Raw genomic sequence first — 27676 nt, 5'->3', positions numbered from 1 at the left:
GGGGGGTCGACTAACACGCTTACTAGTGCGGGGTCGCCATTCCAGCACCATGGGACCCCAACATCCATCGGGCCTTCTGAGCCTTCTTATGAGGCCCATAGTTAGCCTCCAAGTCTCGGAACCATAGGTCATCACTGGCAACACACACTGTTCGAAGACTTTTGTCTTCAGGCACTGAGGAATTTCGGACGAAAAGATGTCGCGAAGTTTCCTGAATGCAGCCCAGCCGAGTTGGATTCGGCGGTTCACCTCTTTCTCGAAAGTGGACCTACCTAACTGGATCATATGTCCTAGGTATATGACGTATTCGTCTACAATTTCCTCTTCATATAAGTTCATTATATTTATAACATTTAATTAAAATAACCATTTTAACCGTAAAAATGGTATTATTGTAATATTAAATAATAATAGGATTATCAATAACTAGCTGACGCCGCGCGGTTTCACTCGTGTGGTTCCCGTCCCCGAAGGAATACGGGGATAATATATAGCCTATAACCTTCCTCGATAAATGGGCTATCTAACCCTGAAAGAATTTTTCAAATCGGACCAGTAGTTCCTGAGATTAGCGCGTTCAATCAAACAAACAGACAAACTCTTCAGCTTTATAATATTAGTATAGATAATGAAGAGATGATATGCCTTATTTTCAATTTATTTCACTCACTAAATACTAGACAACTTTTAAATTTACGGCGCGTGATGTCACCACAGTGACCTTGGCGTGTTTTGACATTTATTATAAAAACGCTAACCATAGACAATTTATTATGTTATTTCTTTAAAATGAGCGACCGACGTGAGTCGAAGCGTAGACAATCTTCGTCATCGTTTAGATTACAAGCATTTCAACTTGGCTAAGGCCGCAGGTGAGATTGTAGTAAAATGGTAACTTGTAAAGAATAAAAAATAACCTATAATGGGCCGTTAAAACAGTCTGATGATAATGATAATGATGAAACTTACAGAGAACCGCTCACCGCCATTGCATATAAAGTAATACCAATAAAAAAAAGATATAATTAATTCTGAAAATTATTTGTATACCTACTGTATTTAAGATAATGTGATAACGTACTAAAAATTAAACAGACCAAAGTCTTAATACCGTAGTAACTGAAAGACAAACATAAGATTTTTAGGGTTCCATAGTCAACAAAGTACACTTTATACGAATGTGCAAGCGACCGATCGATAGAACAAAATAACCCTGCTGAACGTAGTTAAATAATATTAGTGTGATATAAATGGATATATAGATATATATACTTTATTTGCACACCACAAAGACATCATCATCATCATATCAGCCGATAGACGTCCACTGCAGGACATAGGCCTTTTGTAGGGACTTCCAAACATCACGATACTGAGCCGCCTGCATCCAGCGAATCCCTGCGACTCGCTTGATGTCGTCAGTCCACCTGGTGGGGGGTCGGCCAACACTGCGCTTACTAGTGCGGGGTCGCCATTCCAGCACTTTGGGACCCCAACGTCCATCGGCTCTTCGAACTATGTGCCCCGCCCATTGCCACTTCAGCTTCGCAACTCGTTGAGCTATGTCAATGACTTTGGTTCTTCTGCGGATCTCCTCATTTCTGATTCGATCACGCAGAGATACTCCTAACATAGCTCGTTCCATCGCCCGTTGTGTGACTCTTAGCCTTCTTATGAGGCCCACAAAGACAAATACAAGTGAAATAAAACCATATTAAGAAGATAATCAGCATACAAAAAGGCGGCCTTATCGCTAAGTAGCGATTTCTTCCAGGAAACCTTCGGTTTAGGAAAACTTAAGGACATCAGCAGGTGGCGTAAAACAAAAACAACCATAGTATTAGTAATATACATACATACAAATAATTTACATCTTAATACATAAACTATATTACACAAATACCTACAATAATAAATAATTATAAATAAATATACTTAAACAATACACATAACTATCTAGCCCCAAAGTAAGCGTACAGAGTAGCTTGTGTTATGGGTGCTAAGATAGTTGATATTATAATATTCATATACAATTATAAACTACATATAAATACTTATATAATGTATAAATACACACAGACACTGGAAAGAACCCATGCTCATCACACAAATATTTTCCAGTTGTGGGAATCGAACCCACGGCCGTGGATGCAGGAATCAGGGTCACTACCCACTGCGCCACGCGCCCGTCATATAATGAATAAAATACATATCAAAATATACAAATAAATACATTATATTGAAGAGAAATAATAGATACAGATAGTCTTTACAGCATTTTTAAAAATGTCCAGTGTATTTGATTGCTGTATAGGGAGAGAGAGAGAGAGAGAGAGGGAGCTATTGTAAAGGGAGAGCGTTCCATAACTTAACGCCTTGCACAACGAAAGAATGTTTATAAAATTTTGTCTTATGCACGGGTAAACATTGAGTATGTAATCGACACTGTCTCAGTTCAAAGTGCACTCCCTGAAACGTAAAGATATAATGTAACTAAAAGAAAAACTATCACAGTTAAGTAGGAATTAAAATTGAAAGTTGTAATAGACCATTTGAAGCAGAACCAGGTTACTTACAACTGCGGAACCTTACCGCGAGGCCCGGTGCGCGCTTGGCTGGTTTTATGAAAATTACATTTCATAAATCATGTTGCAGTTTATTTTTATTATACGACTTTTTCAGGATTATACTTTCAAACATAGTAAGGATTATTGCATTAAAATTGCAGTATAATATATCCAAACACACAAACTTTCGCGTTTATAATATTAGTAGGATTTTGTTTTATATCATCATCATCATAATATCAGTTAGCGTATCATGATAAAATTCACTTTAACGTTTACGCGATAGCAGAGACAACAACTAATTAACAGTATGTAAACTGCCATTAGGCACACAGGTCGGGCTCGTTGTGGCAGTCAAGGCCAAAGATTACAGTGGTCGAGGCAGAGCAAGCGCAGCCGATACCAGCGCTGTCCTTTACAATCCTGACGATAAAACGAACGACAATGCTTCCCAGGCAACACAAACACAAGCTACACAGCGTCTTTTTGACGATTGACGAGGTCCCCGATATCTGACGTCACCCAGACGTGGGCTTTTTAACTCACGATCTCGGGGGCGCCCGGACTGATACACTCAGGCCAAAACACCCTTTCTAAACGGCCCTCTAACCTGAGGTCCGAGACTCAGAGACGCCCTTAGGGAGTCGTTCCGCCCATCTACTCTGCCTCTGCCTTCGGGTCCCATCAGGCGATGCTTTTGCGCTATCCCAAACCCCCCGTTGACGCCGCTGAGGTCCCATATGGAGCCTACGGCACTTACACAATCAGAAAAAAAAACTCGCACATTGCGATGCGTGTAGGCGGTCTTGCGCGTAGAGCGAGCGCGGTTCTTGCTTTCGAAATTAAAATATGTGCCAATCATAACCATTATTTCACTTGTAATTGACAATATCATAAATAAAACTTCAACTAAATGTTTCATATTATATTCTACAAGTCTGTGTATCATGACGTCAGTGTCCGGGTGCAATGGTGAGCGGCTGCGTCAGGTCAGGCTCGTAGTGGTGGTCGAGACTACGCGAGCGCAGCAACTCGCGGTACACGTAGGCGCTCTTGCGCGGGGTGCGGGTGCGGTAGATGCTGTCGTAGTTCACCTCGTACAGACCGAAGCGTTCCCTGAAAAATATGTCAGTATGTTCACGCTTCCCATCACTAGCGCCGTCCACCAATCACTAAACACTACGTCAGGCGTCTCATGTCATCGCGCTGTCCCATTGGCTACCGAGGACGCCGAGCGAGGAGCTGACCAATAGGCGAGTCCAGCGTGTACGAAGACCACACGCCCGCCTATCATGCGGCTCTTTTAAGGACTTCTAACGAAAAGACTGCTATCGTGAACGATCTGTCATACGCCACAGAGTAACTAGAGTCTTTACAAGTAACGTGCAAAGCCGTTGCAACCCATAAAAAAAATAAACATCATGCGTTTCCTTGACGGCATATACAAACTTTTTTCATAATTTGTATTTCAAAATTTACACTAACAACAATTAAGTACGTAAATTAAGATAATAATCAATAATACCAATAAAAAAAATACTCCATTTTATTTCTTTACTTTTTGTAAACAGTTTTTTAAATATTTAAAAACATAAGACGCTATTTTTCTTGAATAAAATTGAAATTGACTGATGCGACGCTTCGAGTCGTAATAACTCGAGAACGTATTCGTTTTTGAATTTCGTATTTGTGACGGGCTCAGACCAACTATTATATAGGACCTGCCTCGGTAGGTGTTACTTTTTAACCGACTTCCAAAAAGGAGGAGGTTCTACGTTCGACTGTATGTATGTTTTTTTTTTTTTTTTTTTTTATGTATGTCCAGCGATAATTCCGTCATTTGTGGACCGATTTTGAAAATTCTTTTTTTGTTTTGAAGGGTTTGATTCCAGGGTGGTCCCATTTTTTTCATGTCAGGATCTGATGATGGCATCCTGGAGAAATCGAGGGGATCTTTTGAAAATTGTAGGGACGGCTAGTGCGTTTGTTAGTGTTTCCATAAGGTATTTTAAATCACTACAATTTTATGAAGGTCTGGAGTTGGTCTGATGATGGAGCCAAAACACAGACGATGGAACTCGTCAACGATTTACAGCAGGTACCTTTTGTTTGGGCTTGATTTATTTGTATTGATGAGAACTTTCCACCTAGATGGGTTGTGACTGTATTAAGGGTCTGATGATGAAGACGAAGGACAGTTAAGAGAACTCCTCAACGGTTCACAGTAGCTACCTTGTGTTTGGACTTGATAAATTTGTATTGATGAGAACTTTCCACCTAGGTGGGTTGTGACTGTATTAGGGGTCTGGTGATGAAGACGAAGGATAGTTAAGGGAACTCCTCGACGGTTCACAGTAGCTACCTTGTGTTTTGACTTGATAATTTTGTATTGATGAGAACTTTCCACCTGGATAGGTTGTGACTGTATTAGGGGTCTGGTGACGAAGATGAAGGAGAGTTAAGGGAACTCCTCGACGGTTCACAGTAGCTACCTTGTGTTTGGACTTGATAAATTTTATATTGATGAGAACTTTCCAACCATGTGGATTGTGACTGCATAGGGGGTCTGGTGATGAAAACGGAGGACAGTCACCTTTCATGTTTTTCTGAATATTCATATTACGTGTGGATAAAGGGGGAGTAAAATTTTGTATATGAGTTAAGGTAGTATTTTTAAAATTGGGATTGTAGGACTTAGATACTTATTATAAAAAAATAACGTTTCAACTAATTGCTTATTAATTTTTGTTCACACTCTGTAGGTGTGCTAACACTAAAAATTAAAAAATAAAAATTTTAATAAAAAAAATTCAACCGACTTCCAATTCAAAAATTAACCTAAACTAAAAAGCAAAAAATAACATCTTACCTATGTGCTACCTTCTGATCAGTTTGAAGGCGGTGCCAATCTAGTGTCATGTTTTAATTAAAGCCGTTTCTGAAAGAACCACAGAAATTTTGTAATTTAAACGGCTTAAATTAAAACATCACTGGCTTGGCACCGCCTTCAAACTGATCAGAAGGTAGCACATAGGTAAGATGTTATTTTTTGCTTTTTAGTTTAGGTTAATTTTTGAATTGGAAGTCGGTTGAATTTTTTTTATTAAAATTTTTTCTGTCAAAGTATATGATCGACGATCTAATGCGATTATAAAAGCTGTCTCTATAGAATCGTACACTGTCTCTATAGTCGTAATCGTGTTCGTCAGTTAAAGAGCTCCGTAAAAATACCTTTTTGTGTAGTTGAATAATGTAAAAAACGGACAAAAATTTCCAGTTTAGTTTTAGATATATACCAAATCTAAGCTCGTTTTCCTCAGAAAATGACAGACAATTTTGTTTGTGACTATGAGTGCGATACAGGTCCTTCTATAATTGGTCTGAGGTGACGGGTACTACACCGTCGTGTTCCGAGCGCTCCATCTGCCTATTATTGATTAATCTGTGTCATACGCATATTAATCTAATTCTCTTTTCTTGTTCTCCTTAACTTTAATTATAAATCATATGAGCAATAAACGCCAACATTCTAAAATAACACTACTAATTACTAATTTATTTCTACACATCGAAACCAACACACTACTCTTCCTCAAAAACCCTGTCATATCAACTATTTATAATTTATTATCTGACGCCGCGCGGTTTTACCCGCGTGGTTCCGGTTCCCGTAAGAATACGGGGATAATTTATAGCCTATAGCCTTACTCGATAAATGGGCTATCTAACACTGAAAGAATTTTTCAAATCGGACCAGTAGTTCCTGAGATTTGCGCGTTCAATCAATGAAACAAACAAACTCCTCAGCTTTATAATATTAGTATGTATACTTGAAATTTTCTTAGATGTCAATTTTAAACAACAATAATGGCTGACTATGAACCAAAGACAATCAGTAGGGTTGAGAAGTTAACCGCGGGCATCGTAACGATATCAAGTAGGTATCGTTATATCTGAAATAACTAAACTAAAATATCCGTTACTATACGTCATCTTAAAAAACGAATACGTTCCATATTCGTTTCGTTTTCCAACTTTTCAGTTGTGTGCATTTTAGGAAATTAAATATCATTTTAAGAATATATACACCAAGGAGAAGAAGTGAATCATGAAATACATAAAAATGTTGGATATAGTAATAATAATAATAATAATAATATAGCCTTTATTTCCAAGTACATAAATTACAAAAATTTTACAGTTTACATTTTTAAAAATTACAAAAGATACAAAAGTTACAAAAGTTAAAAAACATTAACATTTCATTTCATTTTGTTGGATATAGTAGCGACATTATTTCCGCATACGAATATTTTTGAAATAAAGTCAGCGGCAATTTATAATAAAAATTTTTAATTTTTAAATTGTTGAAGAAAACAATTGAGAAAAACAAAAAAGCGACAAAAATATTTTTCTATTGAATTAAAGATTATTATTTCTTTCTTTTTTTACCTTGGTTATACACCACTAGTCCAAATGACTATGTAGAACATAATTGGAATTAATGTACACTTACTGTCTGTCTCTAATTATAATTCGTAACATTTTTCTAGCTCTAGAACCTACTAAATTTATTACCGCATAATGTCATATATTCAAAAACCTTTGTACTAAAGTTTCGGCCCCTTGTACATCACTATCTCTCAAACTTCTTTATATAATATCCTAATAACTCTGACTATCACGATTTACGTATACCAGAAAAATAAAAATCTCACCATGTTGCGAAACAAAAGTAATAATTTTTTTTCCATTAGTATTTCAAATCTTTTATTTATTTTTTTGATCCAGCAATCATAATATTCAAGTCGTATTTGTGTATTGTTTTCTTTATTCTTAATTTAAAAATTTTGCAAGTGGTTGAAGAATCGGTTTATCGGTTTTATTGCTATATAATTACAAACATTCGGGAGCACTCGCGCCGCGATCGGTTAAGCTCGGTTTAGGATGAGTTAACTGCGAGCAAAAAGTGCCACATTGTCGCTTCCATGCTAACAGTGAGGTCGTGTCAATGTTTGTTCCATATCATCATTACTTATTTGTTTCGTTTGCAATTGTTAGTCTTGTTATTTATTTGTTGTTTGGTTGTTATATTATTGCTGATTGCTGAGTAGTGTATGACTAACAATAATATAACTAACCGAAAATTCCGACTTTCAGATGGGTGGATTTTAGGTTGAATTTCATATGGATTGATTTATTTATTCGGTATATTAAAAATATAAAAAAAAAAAATATTATGAAAAAATACCACCGACTTCAAAATGTTAACGTACCCACGAAACTAAAAAGGGAAAGATAACATTATTATATTTTCTACTTATTGATCATTTTGAAGTCGCTGCCAAGCCCGTCTGATGTTGACTTAAGTCGTTACTGAAAAAAACACATGACAGACAAAAATAATGTCTGAGAAACAAAAATCTTTACGATAGGGTACACCTTGAATTAATAGATTGAATACACTGGCTTGGCAGAAAATATAATGATATTATTTTTCCCTTTTTTAATTTCGTGGGTACGTTAATATTTTGAAGTCGGTTGTATGTATTTTTTTAAATTATTATTTGTTTTTTCTCAATTAGGTCCTTCAACTATTTTAAAATCAAAAATCTCCATTTAAAATTGCCACTGACTTTATGAAAAAATATTCGTATGCGGAAATAATGTCGCTGCTATGTCCAACGTTTTCATGTATGTAGATTTACTTCTTCTCCATGGAGTATAATATATTCTTTGGTGCTGTGTTAATAAAGATACACATTTATTTTATTTATAAGCCACAAAGGACACAAATATTAAAATTAAAAAATATGTACATAATTATCGACAAGTTATAATTTCATGTATCTTTCCCGTCTCTTCAATTCATAGACAATCTAGCATTACGAAATGTCAAATTCGCAACATTTTCGTTAATCTGTAGAAATAAAACTTGTTGTGATTTCGTTTTTAGTGAAATAAATGTGATATAATAGTTAATTACAAGCAGTTTTTATGTAATTCGCGGTGTGCGCGTTAAATGAAGTGATGTGTATATAAATGATTTAGTTTAAACGGACGGTTTGTGAGAAATATGTGAATGCAGTGACGACGGATCTTTGTTTACCTTTTTTGCCATGTAAGGAAAAAAATACTATAGTAGATGTCATGTCCTGTCATATTTAATATTTATAAGACTAAGGACGGTCGCATACATTACTTTTTTCCGAATCCGTTTTCCGTGGAACTCAATATGGTACCTGATCAAATTCGGATAGGCTAGACGCTATATGTATTTACATTTGTATATATAACTGTCCATAAAGTTTTAAAAGAAAAATTTTATTTGTTAGATTTCAGTGTTCAAAATGTAGTATTTTTGGGTACTATAGTATATTTCTTCAACAGTATACATGTATAGTATATTTAAAGTACGCAGACCTGGAATATAGTACAATACTGTATATTATGTACGGTTGGCAACCCTAACCTTAAGTCATCACTGGCAACATGCAGTTCTGCAGGCTTTTTCATTATCTTTGACGTATGTTAGTTGACATATACGAGATTCTATGTAACTATTAATGTCATCCGGTGCTTGCTGGTGGTATTATTTATTATATTATTACACAGTAGGTAGGTAAGTTGACGTTTATATTATTAGGTTGATAATAAAGACCAACATAGTGAAAAAAAACCAAAAATTGCCTTTTGCCTTTTGACGGCATCCGTGGCGCAGTGATATGCGCGGTGGATTTACAAAACGGAGGTCCTGGGTACGATCCCCGGCTCCTCCTAACAAGTTAGCCCGCTTCCATCTTACATCATCACATACCATCGAGTGAGATTGTAGTCAAGGGTTAACTTGTAAAGAATTAAAAAAAAAGTACTATATACTATAGTATGGTTGGTTGGTTTGGTAGGGCCTAACCCTAACCATAGATTATCACTGGCAACATGCAGTTCTACAGGCTAATACATTATCTTTGACGTATGCTAGTTTATAATACACGAAATTGAAATTCTATGTAACAAATGTCATCCGGTGCTTACTGGTGATATTTCACAGTAGGTAAATAGGTTGACGTTTATATTAATAGTTTGATAATAAAGACCAAAATAGTGAATGACCAAAAAAGGCCAGTTTGTTTTAAAAATGGCGATACTCACGTATACCCAGCCGTCCATTCAAAGTTATCCATGAGACTCCAGGCGGTGTATCCTCTGACGTCACAGCCATCCTCCAGTGCATCCAGGAGCGCATCCAGGTACCCCCTGTAGTACGTCACTCGGTCGTTGTCGACGATCCCCCCGTGCGAGGCGATGCCGTTCTCCGTCACAAATACGGGGGGGTTTTTGTAGTCGTCTTTGATGCGGTTTAGTAGTTTCCTGAATCCCCATGGAACGTACTGAAAATACATTGCATATTACCGACTTTTGATTCCCTCATTATATCTACAGACATTTAGCGTGCTTGACACGTGCCGTGGTAGATAAAATAATATTATCGAATTTTTTGAACCTTTGAAGATTTTTTTTTTAACACAATACACGTCACTATCTAGCCCCAAAGTAAGCATACAGAGTAGCTTGTGTTATGGGTACTAAGATAGTTGATATTATAATATTAATATACAATTATAAACTACATATAAATACTTACATAATGTATAAATACACACAGTCACTGGAAAGCACCCATGCTCATCACACAAATATTTTCCAGTTGTGGGAATCGAACCCACGGCCGTGGATGCAGAAAGCAGGGTCACTACCCACTGCGCCACGCGGCCGTCGAATGTCGTTGTTTGTATGTTTTGAATAGGATCTGAAAGTACTGAACCGATTTGAATAATTCTTTCACTGTTGTGAAGCTACACTATCCCCGAGTGTTACAGGCTATATTCTATCTCTGTATCGTATTCCTACAGGAACGGGAAACATTATAAATATTTTATTTTATTTTATTTTATTTATTTTTATTTATTTAGAAAGGAAAACTTACAGCTAAATACAAAGATAATAAAAGTAACAACATAGAAAAGAGATTATAGCCAATTACAAGTTTTCGCAAATAAATAATTATTAATAATTAAATTATTTTGACAATAATTTTTGTTTTTCATGTATTCATTTGTTAATAATGACTTAAAATTACTCATAAACATCAATATATTCAAAGGTAGTCAAATACACAAACAAAGTGTAACTGTCATTTTGGCTCAAGTTACTTCGTTATCAACCCATATTCGGCTCACTGTTGAGCTCGAGTCTCCTCTCAGAATGAGAGGGGTTAGGCCAATAGTCTACCACGCTGAATAGTCTACCAGAGAATTGAGAAAATTCTCTGGTATAGAAGGACATCAGCAGGTGGCGTAAAACAAAAATAACCATAGTATTAGTAATATACATACATACAAATAATTTACATCCTAATACATAAACAATATAACACAAATACGTACAATAATGAATAAAATACATATCAAAATATACTAATAAATACATTATATTGAAGAGAAATAATAGATACAGATCGTGTTTACTGCACCAGATAATGAGTCTTTACGGTATTTTTAAAAATGTCCATTGTCTTTGATTGCTGTATGTTCAAAGGGAGAGCATTCCATAACTTATCGGCTTGCACAAATTGCTTGCTTGAGAAAATTCTCTGGTATGCAGGCTTCCTCACGATGTTTTCCTTCACCGTTCTGACACGTGTTATTTAATTTTTTTAAATGCACTCAACTGAAAACTGAAAGATTCGAACCCACACCCCCCGGAATCAGAGGCAGAGGTCATATCCACTGGGCTCAAGTTAGTTGCCGGGGTGTATACCTTAGTTCGCGTCGACTCTCCCAACAACCACTCCGGTAGTGTGAAGCTGCCGACGCCCAGGTCGTCAGCGAACGACGGGCTGGCGTACACTGGCACGCTCTCATTTCTGTCCAACACAAATACCATCATCATCATCATCATCATCATCATCATCATCATCATCATCATCATCATGACGGCCTCTCTGATGCTTTGGTTCACATCAGAGGGCTTGGCAGTCCTGATTACTAACTAGCGGAACTATATTTTCTGGGCCGATTGAGGTTTTTGGGCCGATTGAGGTTTTCTTAATTGGTCCAGGTCTGGCTGGTGGGAAGCTTCAAAGCAAATACAAAGACGTATCATCAAGCGATTTAGCGTTCCGGTACGATGTCGTGTAGAAACCGAAAAGGGTGTGGATTTTCATCCTCCTTCTAACAAGTCAGCCCGCTTTCATCACTTACCATCAGGTGAGATTGTAGTCAAGGGCTAACTTGTAAACAATAAACCTAAACGCTAAATTGGTTAGTGATATTTATTTGCCAGTAGGATGGTAACTAGCTAGCTACGGATAAGACCTGAGTTAAATCTATTTATCTTAAAACTGTAAGGTCAAATTCTGTACATTGAATATACTTATACTTAAACAATACACATCACTATCTAGCCCCAAAGTAAGCATACAGAGTAGCTTGTGTTATGGGTGCTAAGATAGTTGACATTATAATATTAATATACAATTATATATGTCGCCGGGGAAGCTTGGCTCACTGAAGGCTCTATGGCCTCAGACCTAATAGTTGTCATGTTTGCTCTGTGGTTATTTCGAATCGACTTGTTATCTAGTGGTCTGATCATTTTGCAGTCAAAATACTGTTCCGTTTTGATTTGATTAATAATTGGTCTCTCAAGTATTGATGACAGTTGACAGCAGTAGAAAAGAAACTCTTTAGGTTCTGTGTTGAGATTTTGCTGTCGTAATGATCAGCAAAATCTACGTTAATTAATTTAATAAATTTAGAATCAAGTTTTCATGTAATTAGGTTTTGATTATTTACTCTTGAAGTAATTAAGATTGTAAAACGTTACCACCATAACGAACGTGGCGGCGATCGACCAATAGGAGATCACGTAACTCTCATCCAATGGCATCGCGTCCCAAATGGCGCGTACGCGTGTACTGTCACTGTGTATTCACTCTAGTGAGGCATCCTGCCTCCGTCTGTCTCCGTAGTCTGCTGATTTAGTAATTCAGTTCTAATCGCGTTTTTAAGATGGAATAATCGTCTTCTATTTGTTAAGTATAGTGAAATAGTGTAATGTTAAGTAGTGTTAATAAGAAAAGGAAAGTGATTAGTGACTTGGGCTATTAATTGGTTCAATTCTTTGTTGAGCAGCTTGAGGCGTCATGCTGCTTGTCGCGTTAGTGATTTTGTTCGATAATGTTTCGTGATGAAGTAATTATTGATCTTAAATTGTTTACTGTGGGCATGGAGAGCATGTCGGGCAGGGTTGGTGAGTGTTTACTAGTATTAAAAGGCGCCTTTAAACCACACCCAATGGTCACAAGTCCTGGGACTTGCTCGATGTACTTCCTCTACCACAACTACCAGGGTAAAATAGTAAAATTAAGAGTAGTATTGTGTAAGCGATTAGTGAGGTTAAGCATAGCATACCTATTGTAATTGGCAGAGCCGATGACCAAGGTTAGGTCAGCGGTTCTGTCCATATTTTTATTAATGACTCTACGATTTCTACGACATCAGAAGTGGGATCGCTCCAGCGATCCCTTTCTGCCGGTCAATCTGTACCAAATCCTGACATTGACAATGAAAGTGCAACTTAATTTGTAATTTGTGAAATTCCTGATGAAATTAATTTTATTTGATAACTACCCTCACTTTTTCTTGTGGTAACTAAGTTGGACTTAAAACCGTAAAATAGTTTTGACAATTTAATATTGATGCGTCATTGAGTTGAATCGGCAATGGTTGCCGTGATGCCCGTGTCGCCATATCGCATCCAAATAAATAATGTAATAACGTAAAAGACAAAGAGAAAAGAAAAGAAAAAGAAAAAGAAAAAAGAAAAAAGAAAAAAAAAAAAAAATTGAGAAATGTTCATTACGTTGCAAACTTATTACGTTACTTTTAAAATTTATCGTTTGCAAACGTTATGCGTTTGCGAGTCGAGTACTTTTAGTTAAAAACCGCGACGGTTTGAGCCGAGTGTGCGAATCTTTTACCGATAATTTCAAAATAGATATTGCGTTTACGTGGCGTACAGCATTTTCCTTAGTTAGATTGCGTCTCTTACTTTTCATTTAATTCAGATTGTACCAAGGGTTTACTTTAAGAACTTCTCCGCCTCTTTACATCCCCAAAATAAATTATTGATGATGGAAGACAATTCCTCAGAAGCTTCCAAGACTTATTGTGACAGGCATTGCAACGAACTACACATAGTGACTCCAGGTAACGAAATACTATCTTTGGTTATTTGCAATGCTCTTTTTACTGTAAAGTACAAACAATATTTGGTATAGCTTCGTTAAGACTTCTTGTATGTAGTCAAAATTGGGTAGTACCTAAACTTCTTAATCTAGTTGACTTTGACAGTAGGGTCATCGATATAGAAGCCCTGCATGTTTACATCCAAAGTAGAATGGCCGAGGCGGTGGTAAAAAAAAAAAAACCACTATTAGTAAGTAGACTACTTGGTTTTAATTAAAAACAACCAAACGTCGCTTCACCTTTGTTTAGCAATCCTTATAGTGAAGTACACAGAGTGCTCAAGAGCGGTATCTGGTCGTCATTGGAGGCCTTGCAGGGTCACAGATAACCAATTGAGGCGACCTGTTCGCCCTGGTGATCTTCAGGCGGCCGTGTTGCCTCTGGTATTAACGGTGTCAAACGTCTAACGCCACTACAGCCGCGCAGCCCGCTACTACTTCTGCAGTCGTTGCAGCCTGCGGCTATTGTGACCACTGGAGCTGGCGTGCTGCCTGTGTCGTCTACTACATTGACAACTGCGTGGACTATTTATTCCCGGTGAATATAGTTTCAATTATTTTAACATTTACACAAACATCATCACAAACACTTTAAAAGAAAGAGTAATGAGAATATTTATAATTTTACTTATTGGCGGCGTGGAGTCGTTTATAACTAATAAAAGATGCCATGTGGCACTCAAAAGATGTCGTTGGCGTATGGAGCCGACCGGCGACCACCAAAAGATGCCATGTGGCACTCAAAAGATGTCGTTGGCGTATGGAGCCGACCGGCGACCACTAAAAGATGCCATGTGGCACTCAAAATATGTCGTTGGCGTATGGAGCCGACCAGCGACCACCAAAAGATGTCGTTGGCCTGAGGTGCCTTGTATAACGACCAACCTTGTCTATCCCCTGTGGACCACGGCGCTAGATAACCGCTTAGCACCACAGCATCGACCTTCCCAAACTCCCCTAGAGCCTTCTACGTGGATCTATCTCACCTGATTCCCTACCTATACTACACACCACGTTATAACTGTATTCATATGAAAATTATGAGCAGTGTCTACGTGTACACTTAAAATACAACATACTTACTTATTTTATAATTATAATATTTATCTGTTGTCGCGTGGAGCGAGCAGTGTCAATATAAATTATTATTATCTGTTTTCGCGTGGAGCGAGCAGTGTACATATGAATCATTAGCTGTTGTCGCGTGTAGCAAGCGTCAATATGAAATAAACTTATAAATATTCTCTTTCTCAACGTTCATAGCAAGTTTGTGTTGTCACACGTCTTATAGTTCAGCCTTGTCACGTTCAGCCAAGATAACTAAACGTTTTAATTTTAGATACTGAAGTTAAGCCTTGTTTAAGGTAACTAACTATTCGAAAAACACAAGTTTCTAGATTCAAACAAAGCCTAGGTTAATTGTGAAAGTATCTAGCTTCAGAATTTTTTTTTTTATTTACAGAAAAGAACTGGAGGCGCTGCAGAGCACGCACCGCACGTCAGTATGGCCGTGTCGCCGGGGAAGCTTGGCTCACTGAAGGCTCTATGGCCTCAGACCTAATAGTTGTCATGTTTGCTCTGTGGTTATTTCGAATCGACTTGTTATCTAGTGGTCTGATCATTTTGCAGTCAAAATACTGTTCCGTTTTGATTTGATTAATAATTGGTCTCTCAAGTATTGATGACAGTTGACAGCAGTAGAAAAGAAACTCTTTAGGTTCTGTGTTGAGATTTTGCTGTCGTAATGATCAGCAAAATCTACGTTAATTAATTTAATAAATTTAGAATCAAGTTTTCATGTAATTAGGTTTTGATTATTTACTCTTGAAGTAATTAAGATTGTAAAACGTTACCACCATAACGAACGTGGCGGCGATCGACCAATAGGAGATCACGTAACTCTCATCCAATGGCATCGCGTCCCAAATGGCGCGTACGCGTGTACTGTCACTGTGTATTCACTCTAGTGAGGCATCCTGCCTCCGTCTGTCTCCGTAGTCTGCTGATTTAGTAATTCAGTTCTAATCGCGTTTTTAAGATGGAATAATCGTCTTCTATTTGTTAAGTATAGTGAAATAGTGTAATGTTAAGTAGTGTTAATAAGAAAAGGAAAGTGATTAGTGACTTGGGCTATTAATTGGTTCAATTCTTTGTTGAGCAGCTTGAGGCGTCATGCTGCTTGTCGCGTTAGTGATTTTGTTCGATAATGTTTCGTGATGAAGTAATTATTGATCTTAAATTGTTTACTGTGGGCATGGAGAGCATGTCGGGCAGGGTTGGTGAGTGTTTACTAGTATTAAAAGGCGCCTTTAAACCACACCCAATGGTCACAAGTCCTGGGACTTGCTCGATGTACTTCCTCTACCACAACTACCAGGGTAAAATAGTAAAATTAAGAGTAGTATTGTGTAAGCGATTAGTGAGGTTAAGCATAGCATACCTATTGTAATTGGCAGAGCCGATGACCAAGGTTAGGTCAGCGGTTCTGTCCATATTTTTATTAATGACTCTACGATTTCTACGACATATACTACATATAAATACTTATATAATGTATAAATACACACAGACACTGGAAAACACTCATGCTCATCACACAAATATTTTCCAGTTGTGGGAATCGAACCCACGGCCGTGGATGCAGAAAGCAGGGTCACTACCCACTGCGCCACGGAGGCCGTCAAAACACACCTAGAATATGGAGAATATACCTGTGGATATAATTGGTCGAATAATGATTCAGTCCGAAGTAATCCGAGGTTCCTTTGACGAATTCTATTTCTTCCGGGGTGAACTCGGGCAGTCTGGACCTTGGGTAGCCTTGCTCCGCGCTCCTCGCTGCTACCCTCTTCTTCAGGGCTGGGGGGAAGTCTCCGGTTTCAGAAAATACTGGCCAAGAGTATTGTGCCCACTGAAAAAAAAAACTCTCGTAAGATCAAATAGTTCATTTGTTTCCCGTTCATTATCAATGTGTTTTTGGTTCAATTATTAACGTCCGTAAATCTAGTGGATTTTTAAAAGGTAACTCGATAGGATTTGAATGGAAGTGGGCAGGACACATAGCCCGTCTGCAAGATCAAAGATGGACAAAAAGAGTGACAGAGTGGAGGGGGTCAGTGGGCAAAAGAAAGAGAGGGAGACCTTGTAAACTAGTACTTGTGTAAGAAATAAATGGCTTTTTTTTTTTATTATTTAACTCGATAGGAATCGGTTTGTTAGGAACCATCGGCCCTGATGGGAATAGATCTACAATGTGCAGTGGCGTGGCCAGGGGGGGATTGTCTCGGGTGCGTATGAAAGGGGGTAACAAGTGCGTTTGTTAAAAAAACTCATTAGACATTATCATCATTATACCCATATTCAGCTCACTATTGAAGCATGAATCTCAAAAAAAAAATCTATTTAGATCTGTAATGTGCAGTGGCGTGTCCAGGGGGGGATTGTCCTGGGTGCATACAAAAGGGGATAACAAGCGCCTCATCAAAAAACTCAATAGACATAATAATCATTAACTACCCATATTCGGCTCACTATTGAGCACGAATCTCCTCTCGGAATGAGAGGGGATAAGCCTTAATCCACGCTGGTCCAATGCGGATTGGCAGACTTCACACACGTGGAGAATTACGAAAATTCTCAGGTATGCAGATTTCCTCGTGATGGTTTTCCTTCACAGTTTCAGACACGTTATATATTTAATTTCTTTGAATGCACGTAACTAAAAAGTTTCAGATTCGAACCTACGCCCTCCGAATCGAAGGCGGAGGTTCTATCCACTGGCCTATCACATCTTATTAGACATAAACTATACCAATACTATGAAGATGAAAGATTTCTTTGTTTATTTGCACTGAATACACTCTGAAACAACTGACAATTTATAAATGAAATTTGACAGAGAGGTAATTAATAGTTAGTAGACGTCCGATAAGAACAGATTTTGCGATAGGGGTGGATAGATAAAAAATGTAAGGTGAAAAACTCAGTATTTTATAGCCTGCCCCAGGACTCCCATCCTGCACAAAGCTTAACTAACTGGACCAATGACGCAGGAAATAAGGAAGAACATACTTACATAGAAGTGATTAGCATCATATGCCGCTTCTATATCCGCCTCGCTATCAGTCGCTGGTTCATACCACTGCGCGCTGAAGGATATGAATATCTTCCCCTTCTGAGTTGGTCTGAACTCTTCATTGTAAATGTGGTACGCTTTAGCATGCGCGAGGAGTAAGTTCTTGGCGCACATGTATTCCCCCACCCCCCTGCTATCCAGGGCCGGAGCTAGACCACTCTGATCGCTGACCCCATAAGCACTGTTGCATATTTGATACGGCTCGTTGATTGTGATGAAATGTTTAACTCTTTCACCGAATAGCTTGAATATGACCCGGGCATAATCGGAATACCTGAAAGACAATTCATATTGTTATCTTTTTTTATTTGCCCTTGACATAATTAATATATATTTTTTTAATAAATATCTTGGGATAAGATTTATAGTTTCAACAGACTCAAAACTGATTACAAAAATAATAAAACTAATGTCGAACAAAGGTTATGATTCACAACATTTGTCAGGACAACTTAATTAACAAATCAAACTGTAACCAAAATAAGACTCTAGAATGGCAGAGAATGACCTTGAGTGAAGTCACGCACTTGTGAACGTTGTGTGTAGGGTTAAAGGATCCTTTGACTGTTAACAAATACTCCCCTTTTCCACTTAAGTCACTCTCCCCGCTTATCCCAAGCAACCCATAAAGAATTACACAACAAGGGATGTGGACGGCACGAACGCCACGAGCACACTGAAGCCGTCGTTGCAACGCGGCGATAACAATAGTTGTAAAATTATTTAAAAAAAAGTTTTACATTAAAATTGCAATATGTACTTTCTAGGTATTATACGTGTCTAATATCAAAGTATTTGTCAGAACAAAAAACACAAGGTTGTTGTAAAATAGTTAAAAACTAAATAATTCTCAAACAGGCTACTTACGAGTACATAATGGGTAATTGTACTAATTTTGCTTACGTAATATTTGAACGGCCCCTAGATACGGAACCGATTTTGAAAATTATTTTGTGGTATTGTATTTTTTTAGCCTTAAAGCCTATATTTTATCTCCGCACTCTCGGGAACGGGGACGTCGGCTAGATATACTTAAATAAATAAATTAATAGTCAGAATACCAAGTAACAATTTCTGAATTGGTCCATCCACCTAGATCTTGCAGTTTCTGCGGCAAATCCCAGTGGTAGAGCGTCATCATTGGCTGAATGTTGTATTTGAGAAGTTCGTCTATCAGCTTGTTGTAGTACTGTACGCCGGCTTCGTTGATCTTGTCGGGGAAACCGGATGGGAGGATCCTCGTCCATGATACGGAGAACCTGGCAAAAGAAGCGATTTGTTGATGTACTTATTACTTATCTAACTAATTGTTGTATGTAGTATTGTAGGGGGTAATCTCTGGATGTACTAACGATTTGATTGAAAATTGTTTTACCACTCGAAAGTCACGTTATTTGTGAGTGTTATAGGTTATATATTGTCAGAAGAAATCGGCTAGTAATATTATAAACTTTGTGAGGTGAAGGAAAACATCGTGAAGAAACCTGCATACCAGAGAATTTTCTTAATTCTCTGCGTGTGTGAAGTCTGCCAATCCGCATTGGGCATGGTGGACTATTGGCCTAAGCCCTCTCATTCTGAGAGGAGACTCACGCTTAGCAGTGAGCTGAATATGAGTTGATAACGAATATTATAAACAGACTTCAAAAAAAGTAGGAGGTTCGGTCTTATGTATTTTTTTCAATGTGTGTTACCTCATAACTTCGTTGTTTCTTAACTAATTTTGAAAATTCCTTTTTTGTTTGAAAGAGTTGTTAACGTTTCCAGATTGGTCCATCAGATGGAACCATTTTTCATGAAAAATGGTTCAGTAATTTTGTGTTAAAATGAAAATAACGAAATTGCCCGTTTTGTGGCTCTTTTTTGTTGTATAGGACAGTAATAAGTGTAAAATTATTATTGGTGTAGGGGGCAAACTCTACATCTACTTACTGAAAATTCTTTTACTGGAAAACTCGAAATCCACGTTATTTGAGTGTTAGGCTATATTTTATCCCCGTGTTCTCAAGGGTACGAGAACTATACGCAGGGTAGTTTATTATAATGGAACAAGCTAGTGAAATATGCTAAGATCGTAACAAGTAGATGGACGTTTTCTTTGCCTATCCCTATGAATATGAGGCGTTATTATAATAATGTATGTTTGTTTAGGTAATGTGATTAAAGATTGACCTGCATTACAACGAGTATGGATGAGAGCTGTAGGCTCTTTGCCTATTATCCCAGAAACGTTATAGTATATATCATTATAGTGCGCGCAAGATAAGTTTGCGCGTGGCCAAAATCGGAACTAATCAAAAGTGCCGCCATCTTGTCGTCTATCTCTATCTATTTCTTGGCGGGTAAAAGAGATCACTAGTTAGTGTGTACTTTTAGATGTCTGAAATTTTTAGCGGTATTTTTATTTATTTATTTATTTATTTATTTATTCGGAAGCCAACGTTGTATACAAAAAAAAACTCATGACTAATTAAACATAACATGCATTAAAAAGTAATGTGCTACATTGTACACCCCACTTACAGGCTAACTCAACATGCGTTTATTTTAATACAATTCTTAATTTACCATTAAAAACAAAAGAAACAAAAACTAAATCTACCTACCACTAAAAATAAAAAAAAGAAACTAAATGAAAGAAAGAAAAAAAAAATGTAATTACAACAATAATAATGGGAATTAACAATAAGTAATTACATTTAAAACAAAAACAGAATGCATTTAAAGTACATTATTCTTCGACATATGGTTTTTAAGTTTACTTTTAAAAGAATTAGAACCGCTATTGAAAATATCCAGATTTGCCATTTTAAAAATATTATTATACTATTTTTTTTATTATTTTCAGGGATTTGTTGACTCTTTAATATTTTTAAATTGATGATAATTTTAATATTTCTTTCTGGACCTAGCGTCTTATAACGACATAATACGTTTTTCTACAACCACTCTGTGGCAACTGGCGGCAATTTTCATCCGATTAAAAAAATGTTCAATTTCTTCAATTCTGAATCTTCATAATTATGAAGACATAATATTTTATGTATTAAATAAAGACGTTTGAAATATATTAAAGCATATTATTTCTAAATCATTATGAATTTATATTCTTTAGGGGACAACTCAATAATTAAGACGATTTACATTTTTCACCTATCGCTCATACTTATTGAAATATCGATTGAAAAAGTCAAAAAATTGCATTACCGAGCCGGTTTGGTTGTGGTGAAAAGTCCCCCGTCATATCCAAACGTCAGCTTTCTTGGTTCATCTAATATTAATATGTAATACAGGGTGCTAGGGAATATTTACCATAATACTAGAGTTATATTCTTTAAGGGAAATTAATTAAATATGTCCAAGGAACATGTGTTCTCAAATAAATATTTTCGGTGTAAATAATATTTCTTTTGTAAAAAGATCTTAAAATGTGTCTCCGCATCCTTATAATAGGGATGATGACAGTTTTTTAAATTGTATATAAATTAAGAGTATACTAATAGCAAAGCAATTTTGTAAAAGTAACAGGGTATCTGCGATCATTACAGGGATTTAAAGGGTCAGATTTGAGACGCTGCCGCGGATCCCTGAAAAACGCTCCATACAAAATGGCACGATTTAGCAACGTCGTTGGCTCGATGATCGTTAGATTTGTATGGGCGTTCAAACAAAATTACTAATATCTTTGTTATTTGTGCGTTTATGTTTATAGTTCATTTATAGAAAAATGTCACATTTAATGTAAGGAAGCTAAAACTGTATGAATTTTCATCTTATTACGATAAAAAAAATTTAATAGATTTTGAAATTTTATGATCTTATTTATTTTGCAAATATCCAGACAATCTTTGCTTTTTATGTATAAATTAGCTAACAATGACGTTATTTACCCGAATGTATCATAAAAATCAATATATTCAAACCTAGTCATCATCCCCATTGTGACGTAGCCAAACTTTAAAATTCTAAAATGCAAAGATAGTTAAACGCGTGTGTTACAGTCGGAATCTTTTGTATTACTTTGTAATAAAACATACAAAGTTTTTATTTTTTAGTTACTAGCGAATGCCCGCGACTTCGACCGCGTGGAATTTACTTTTTCACAAATCCCTCGGGAACCGTGGATTTTTGCGGGATGAAAGTAGCGTATGTGTTAATCCAGAGTAAAATCTATTTCCATTCCAAAGGAATGTCCCAATTTTGTATGGAGGCTGGGCCTTTATTCTGAGTGTCAACTAAGCAGAGAAAATTATTTGTATCTTAAAAGAACATTAAATATAGGGCTTAATTTTTGGAAACCGCATTTTTTTAAATTAATTAAATAAAATGTATTTTTTTCAAGAGCTGACAATATTAATTAAGAATTTTTATCATGGCAACATGCTTGTAACTCACACCCTGACAGATTTTCAGCGATTTTCGCGTAGTAGCGTTCGTATATGGCGTTTTTAAAGCAATTTATGGATTTCTTTGTTCATTTCTTCTCTGTCTACGATTTCATGTTTCTTTTTAACTTGTGTCTTATTGACATTTGACATTGACAGCTTAGACCGGATATGAATTCCATTCCAGGTGTTTTTATTGACTGTTTTAAACACATTTACTGTATTGCCTATGTTTTATTTGTAGACAAGGGAGCAAACGAAAAAAAAATATCTAATTAATGCGGGTTCCAAAAATTCTGAAAATTATTTTCTCAACAGCAATTTATATCTTCTATCCGTAAAAAATACAAATTATAAATAATAAAGGGCCATTTGGTCCTTTCAGCCAAATTGCTTCAGTAGTTCCGGAGAGTTAAAGAATAATAAACATACAAACAAACAAACATCCATACAAAGTTTCGCGTCTATTATATCAGTAGGATATATAGGATAAGTTATGGCAAATACTCCCGAGCACCCTGTATACAAATGTATTAGTGAGTAGTGTATTACGAGCGATAGGATAATTACCTGTAAAAGTCCAGTCCCAGCTCCCTCATCATCTGCACGTCCCTCCTGTAGAGATAGTACGAGTTGTCGGCGATGTCTCCGTTGGATTTGTCTCTGATGAACTCTGGGTGGTTGTGTGTGTAGTGGTCCCAGATGTTCTCTGTTTTACCTGTAACCATTTATGCGGTTTTTATTGAATTTCAACAAAAACCAAGCTTTCTCAATATTTTATTTTATTGTAAACTAGCGGACGCCCGCGACTTCGTCCGCGTGGAAATCAGTACTTTCAAATAAACTTTCAAGCTATTTCACCAATTTAGGTGTTTAAATATAAAAATTTTTGAATCACATTATATTTCTTTTATGATTTTTGAACAAATTATTAAAACTGCAACTCTAAAAATGAAGTACTTTCCATACAAAGTTTTAACCCCTATTTCACCCCTTCTTATTTTATTTTCGCAATAAAAAGTATCCTATAACCTTCTCCATATTATGGTCTCAAACTGAACAAAAGTTTTATTTGAATTCATTCAGTAGTTTCAGCGTGATGCCCGAATAACAAAAAAACACGGACAGAGAGACAGACAAAAAATCGAAAAAAAAATATTTTTAGCTTCAGTTTCGATTAGATAATGCCCCCCAACAAAAATTTTCAAAATATCTTCAATGTACAGAATGTAAAAAATGTACCTGTTACAGTTTTATTATATATTCTAGATGGCGCTAGTAGTCCTTTTTGCTAAATCTGTGATAGTAATATAATGATTTTTATTTAATTAACCATTTCTGAGATGCCTTTTACACTAGGTACTGAAAGTAGGGACTGAAATCAGCCAACAAATTAAAAAAAATAATTTTTAACCGACTTCCAAAAGGAAGTTCTACGTTCGGCTGTGCCAATCTAGTGTTTTAATTAAAGTCGTTTCTGAAAGACCACAGAAATTTTGTAATTTAAACGGCTTGAATTAAAACATCACTGGCTTGGCACCGCCTTCAAACTGATTAGAAGGTAGCACATAGGTAAGAGGTTATTTTTTGCTTTTTAGTTTAGGTTAATTTTTGAATTGGAAGTCGGTTGAATTTTTTTTTATTGAAATTTTTTAACAAATTAATTTATAGTATACCGAAAATTATCTATACAAAAAATTCAATAGCAAATGCCAAATATTTTTAATTTTTTTTCCCAGTCGTCCCAATATTAGCACTATAATTTTGGAAATGCCTCCGTTTTTTTTTTAAATTTTCCATGCGATTATAGTCTCTACTTTCATTAACTGAACTATAGAAGTCTTACCGTCAACATCCCAGGCGCCCTCCACCTGGTAGGAGGCGGTGGCAGTTCCGAACAGGAACCCATCCGGAAACTTGCGCACCTCGTGCCGTGCGTTATACGCATACGTCAACGCAACGCTCGCACATAGCAATGCACTGCAAAAAAAAATAGGACCTGGAAGCAAACCCTTTTAAACAAAAAAAAAATTCAAAATCGGTCGATAAATATCGGAAATATCGCTGGACATACATAAAAAAAACATACATACAGGCGAACGTAGAACCTCCTCCTTTTTGGAAGTCGTTAAAAAAAGATTGTAATAGCTGATTGGGAAATATATATGGAAATAGGCAGACAAATAAATCGTGTGAAGTTTTTTTTTTATTCTCTACAAGTTAACCCTTGACTTGTCAAAGATTTAAAAAAAAATACGGTAGTCAGAAGATCTATTAGAATTTAGAACTATGGCGCGTCGGGAATTACGTTCAAATGAATCTAATTAATAAATGATTTCATATATCCATCGTAAAAATCTTGTAGGTTCATCATCATTTATAACTCTTCGGCTCACTGTTAAGCACGAGTCTCCTCTCAGAATGAGAAAGGTTAGGTAAATAGTCCACCACGCTGGCCCAATGCTGATTGGCAAACTTCACACACGTAGAGAATTAAAAAAATCTCAGGTAAATTCTTAAGTAATAGTACTTACATGAAATGAACTGGCGCCATAGATGATATAATTGCTAATAATCAGAAAAATAACCCAAAAACAATATATATAGATGATTTACGATATCTTTCTATATCTTATCGTGTTTTAAGATGAGTTGATAAGATCCCCCTTGTAGTTTTCATTTCCAGGTAGTTGATGGATGCCTCTATGGTACAGTGGTTATCACAATGTCTTGGGTCGGTCTACGAGCTTAACTTAAAAAAAAATTTCCTCCATGGCGCAGTGGTATGCGCGGTGGATTTACAAAATGGAGGTCCTGGGTTCGATCCCCAGCTGGGCCGTTTGAGATTTTCTCAATTGGTCCAGGTCTGGCTGGTGGGAGGCTTCGGCCGTGGCTAGTTACCACCCTACCGACAAAGACGTACCGCCAAGCGATTCAGCGTTCCGGTACGATGTCGTGTAGAAACCGAAAAGGGGTGTGAATTTTCATCCTCCTGCTAACAAGTTAGCCCGCTTTCATCTTAGACTGCATCATCACTTACCATCAGGTGAGATTGTAGTCAAGGGCTAACTTGTAAAAGAATAAAAAAAAAAAAAAAATCAAGGACAAATTTTACATATATTATACTAGCTGACGCCACGCGGTTTCATCCCTGTGGTTCCCGTTCCCGTCGGAGTACGGGGATAATATATAGCCTATAGCCTTCTTCGATAAATGGGCTATCTAACACTGAAAGAATTTTTCAAATCGGACCAGTAGTTTTTCACTTCGAATTGAATTGAAGTGAATTCCTGAGATTAGCGCGTTCAACCAAACAAACAAACTGTTCAGCTTTATATATTAGTATAGATATAGATCTATACAAAATAATAGCAGACGCCACGTGGTCTTACCCAAGAATTTACCAAAGAGATAATATTTACTTAGAAAAATATTAATTTTAGAACACATGTTTTTTGAATATTTTAAGAACATAAATAAGAACATAATTTTAAGAAAAAAATATAAAACTATTTAAATTCATTTTCAGTTAATATTAAACCCCAGAGTTATGAGAAATAGCATCCTGTATAAACGTCATGGTATTTGTGATCGCACTCCTCCGAAGAGGCTCTCGACCGATGATATTAGATACTGTTAGATGTGTTACTATCGCATGAAAAATGAGGCGCTCAAAAGAGGAAATTTATACACAGTTCAATGTTAGTTCTTTTTTTTTATTTTTTTTATTCTTTTTAAGTTAGCCCTTGACCACAATCTCACCTGATGGTAAGTGATGATGCAGTCTAAGATGGAAGCGGGCTAACTTATTAGGAGGAGGATGAAAATCCACACCCCTTTCGGTTTCTACACGGCATCGTACCGGAACGCTTAATCGCTTGGCGGTACGTCTTTGCCGGTAGGGTGGTAACTAGCCACGGCCGAAGCCTCCCACCAGCCAGACCTGGACAAATTAAGAAAATCTCAATCTCCAATCAAAAACCAGCCGGGGATCGAACCCAGGACCTTCGTTTTGTAAATCCACCGCGCATACCACTACGCCACGGAGGCCGACAACAACGAACAACGAACGTTATATATACAAATAATACCTAAATATCGTCTAGTTGTGTGTTCAGGAAGTGTAAAAACTGTATAAACATAAATTTATAATGGAATTAAAGACAAAATTGTGCATGTGTGCGCTCAGTAGCCTATTATTCGGATCACTTTTTGCGGTGATTTTGTAGGGACATAACCGATCTATAGTATACAATTATCATTGGGCTCGACCGATTTTAATGATTTTTACGATACATTTTTGCGCAAAGGATAATCCTGGCTGTTCAAAGTGGAAAATATGTAGTTTTCCTGCAACCATTCTTTGCACGACACGATTTGTATTGTTAACTCAAGTTTCAAGTCTTCGTTAACCAACCCATATTCGGCTCACTGCTGAGCTCGAGTCTCCTCTCAGAATGAGGCCATCCATCACGCTGGCCCAATGCGGATTGGCAGACTTCACAAACGCAGAGAATTAAGATTGTAATTTTGATTTGTACTGCCGTAATAGTCCAGTGGGTAAGACCTCTGCTTCCGATTCCGGAGGGTGTGGGTTCGAATCCGGTCCGGGGCATGCACCTCCAACTTTTCAGTTGTGTCCATTTTAAGAAATTAAATATCACGTGTTTCAAACGGTGAAGGAAAACATCGTGAGGAAACCTGCATACCAGAGAAAGTTTCACGTTTTCAGTTTCAGTATCAATAAAAAAAAATTGTTTGTTTTGTATTTAATATCAGTCGGCGTTACATCATACAGCGTAATGTACTCCACATTATCACTGATAACGATAAGTCTTGACCCTTGAAACACATCTCGTTTTAGATAGTATTGTATAATAGACCCTTGAGATACCTACATCTTGTTTTAGATAATATTTTCAATCAAAAATACAATAGTTATTTATTCAACAAGTGAGCATAGTCTGAATTTGTTCGTCGAGTGCCGAGTTTGAATCCCAAAGAAGCGAAGGATTCTATAATTGAATCACGAGCGTAGCGAGTGATTCTAGGTTAGAATCTTGAGCGTAATGAGGGATTCAAAGGCACAAGAGACAAATACTTTGCTCTAGTGTAATACATACAACTTTTCACCTCAATAGCGAAATATACAAGATGTGTAATCATAAGCTTTTAGGTATTTTTGCTGCCGGTAAAAAGACCAATTCGCTGTCAATTACTTGTTGTTTTAATTCAATCGGAGTTATTTATTAAAAAAAAAGATTGCTTTTGTTTTTCC

General features: G+C 36.7%; 2 protein-coding genes across 2 annotated transcripts in view; one reads left to right on the top strand and one right to left on the bottom strand.

Moving 5' to 3' along the window:
- Window positions 1-24952, bottom strand: part of LOC112053399 (lactase/phlorizin hydrolase-like) — a 36067-nt gene extending 11115 nt beyond the window's left edge. Inside the window, exons 1-9 of the mRNA XM_052889861.1 lie at window positions 24933-24952; window positions 24245-24378; window positions 22969-23116; window positions 19075-19272; window positions 17954-18287; window positions 16590-16789; window positions 11388-11493; window positions 9720-9976; window positions 3525-3683 (exon numbers count right to left, since the gene is read on the bottom strand). Of these exons, the coding sequence (XP_052745821.1) occupies window positions 3525-3683; window positions 9720-9976; window positions 11388-11493; window positions 16590-16789; window positions 17954-18287; window positions 19075-19272; window positions 22969-23116; window positions 24245-24378; window positions 24933-24952 (1556 nt within the window). The remainder of the gene's footprint in view (window positions 1-3524; window positions 3684-9719; window positions 9977-11387; window positions 11494-16589; window positions 16790-17953; window positions 18288-19074; window positions 19273-22968; window positions 23117-24244; window positions 24379-24932) is intronic.
- The window catches only part of LOC112053404 (Kv channel-interacting protein 1), a 133868-nt gene that overhangs the window by 56301 nt on the left and 49891 nt on the right, over window positions 1-27676 (top strand). The gene's annotated exons all lie outside the window — the stretch shown is intronic.

The sequence above is a fragment of the Bicyclus anynana genome, chromosome 26, assembly GCF_947172395.1.
Source record: "Bicyclus anynana chromosome 26, ilBicAnyn1.1, whole genome shotgun sequence".
Classification (NCBI taxonomy): Eukaryota; Metazoa; Arthropoda; class Insecta; order Lepidoptera; family Nymphalidae; genus Bicyclus; species Bicyclus anynana.
The sequence above is the reverse complement of the archived record's forward strand: the minus strand, read 5'-3'. Positions and strand labels throughout refer to the sequence as shown.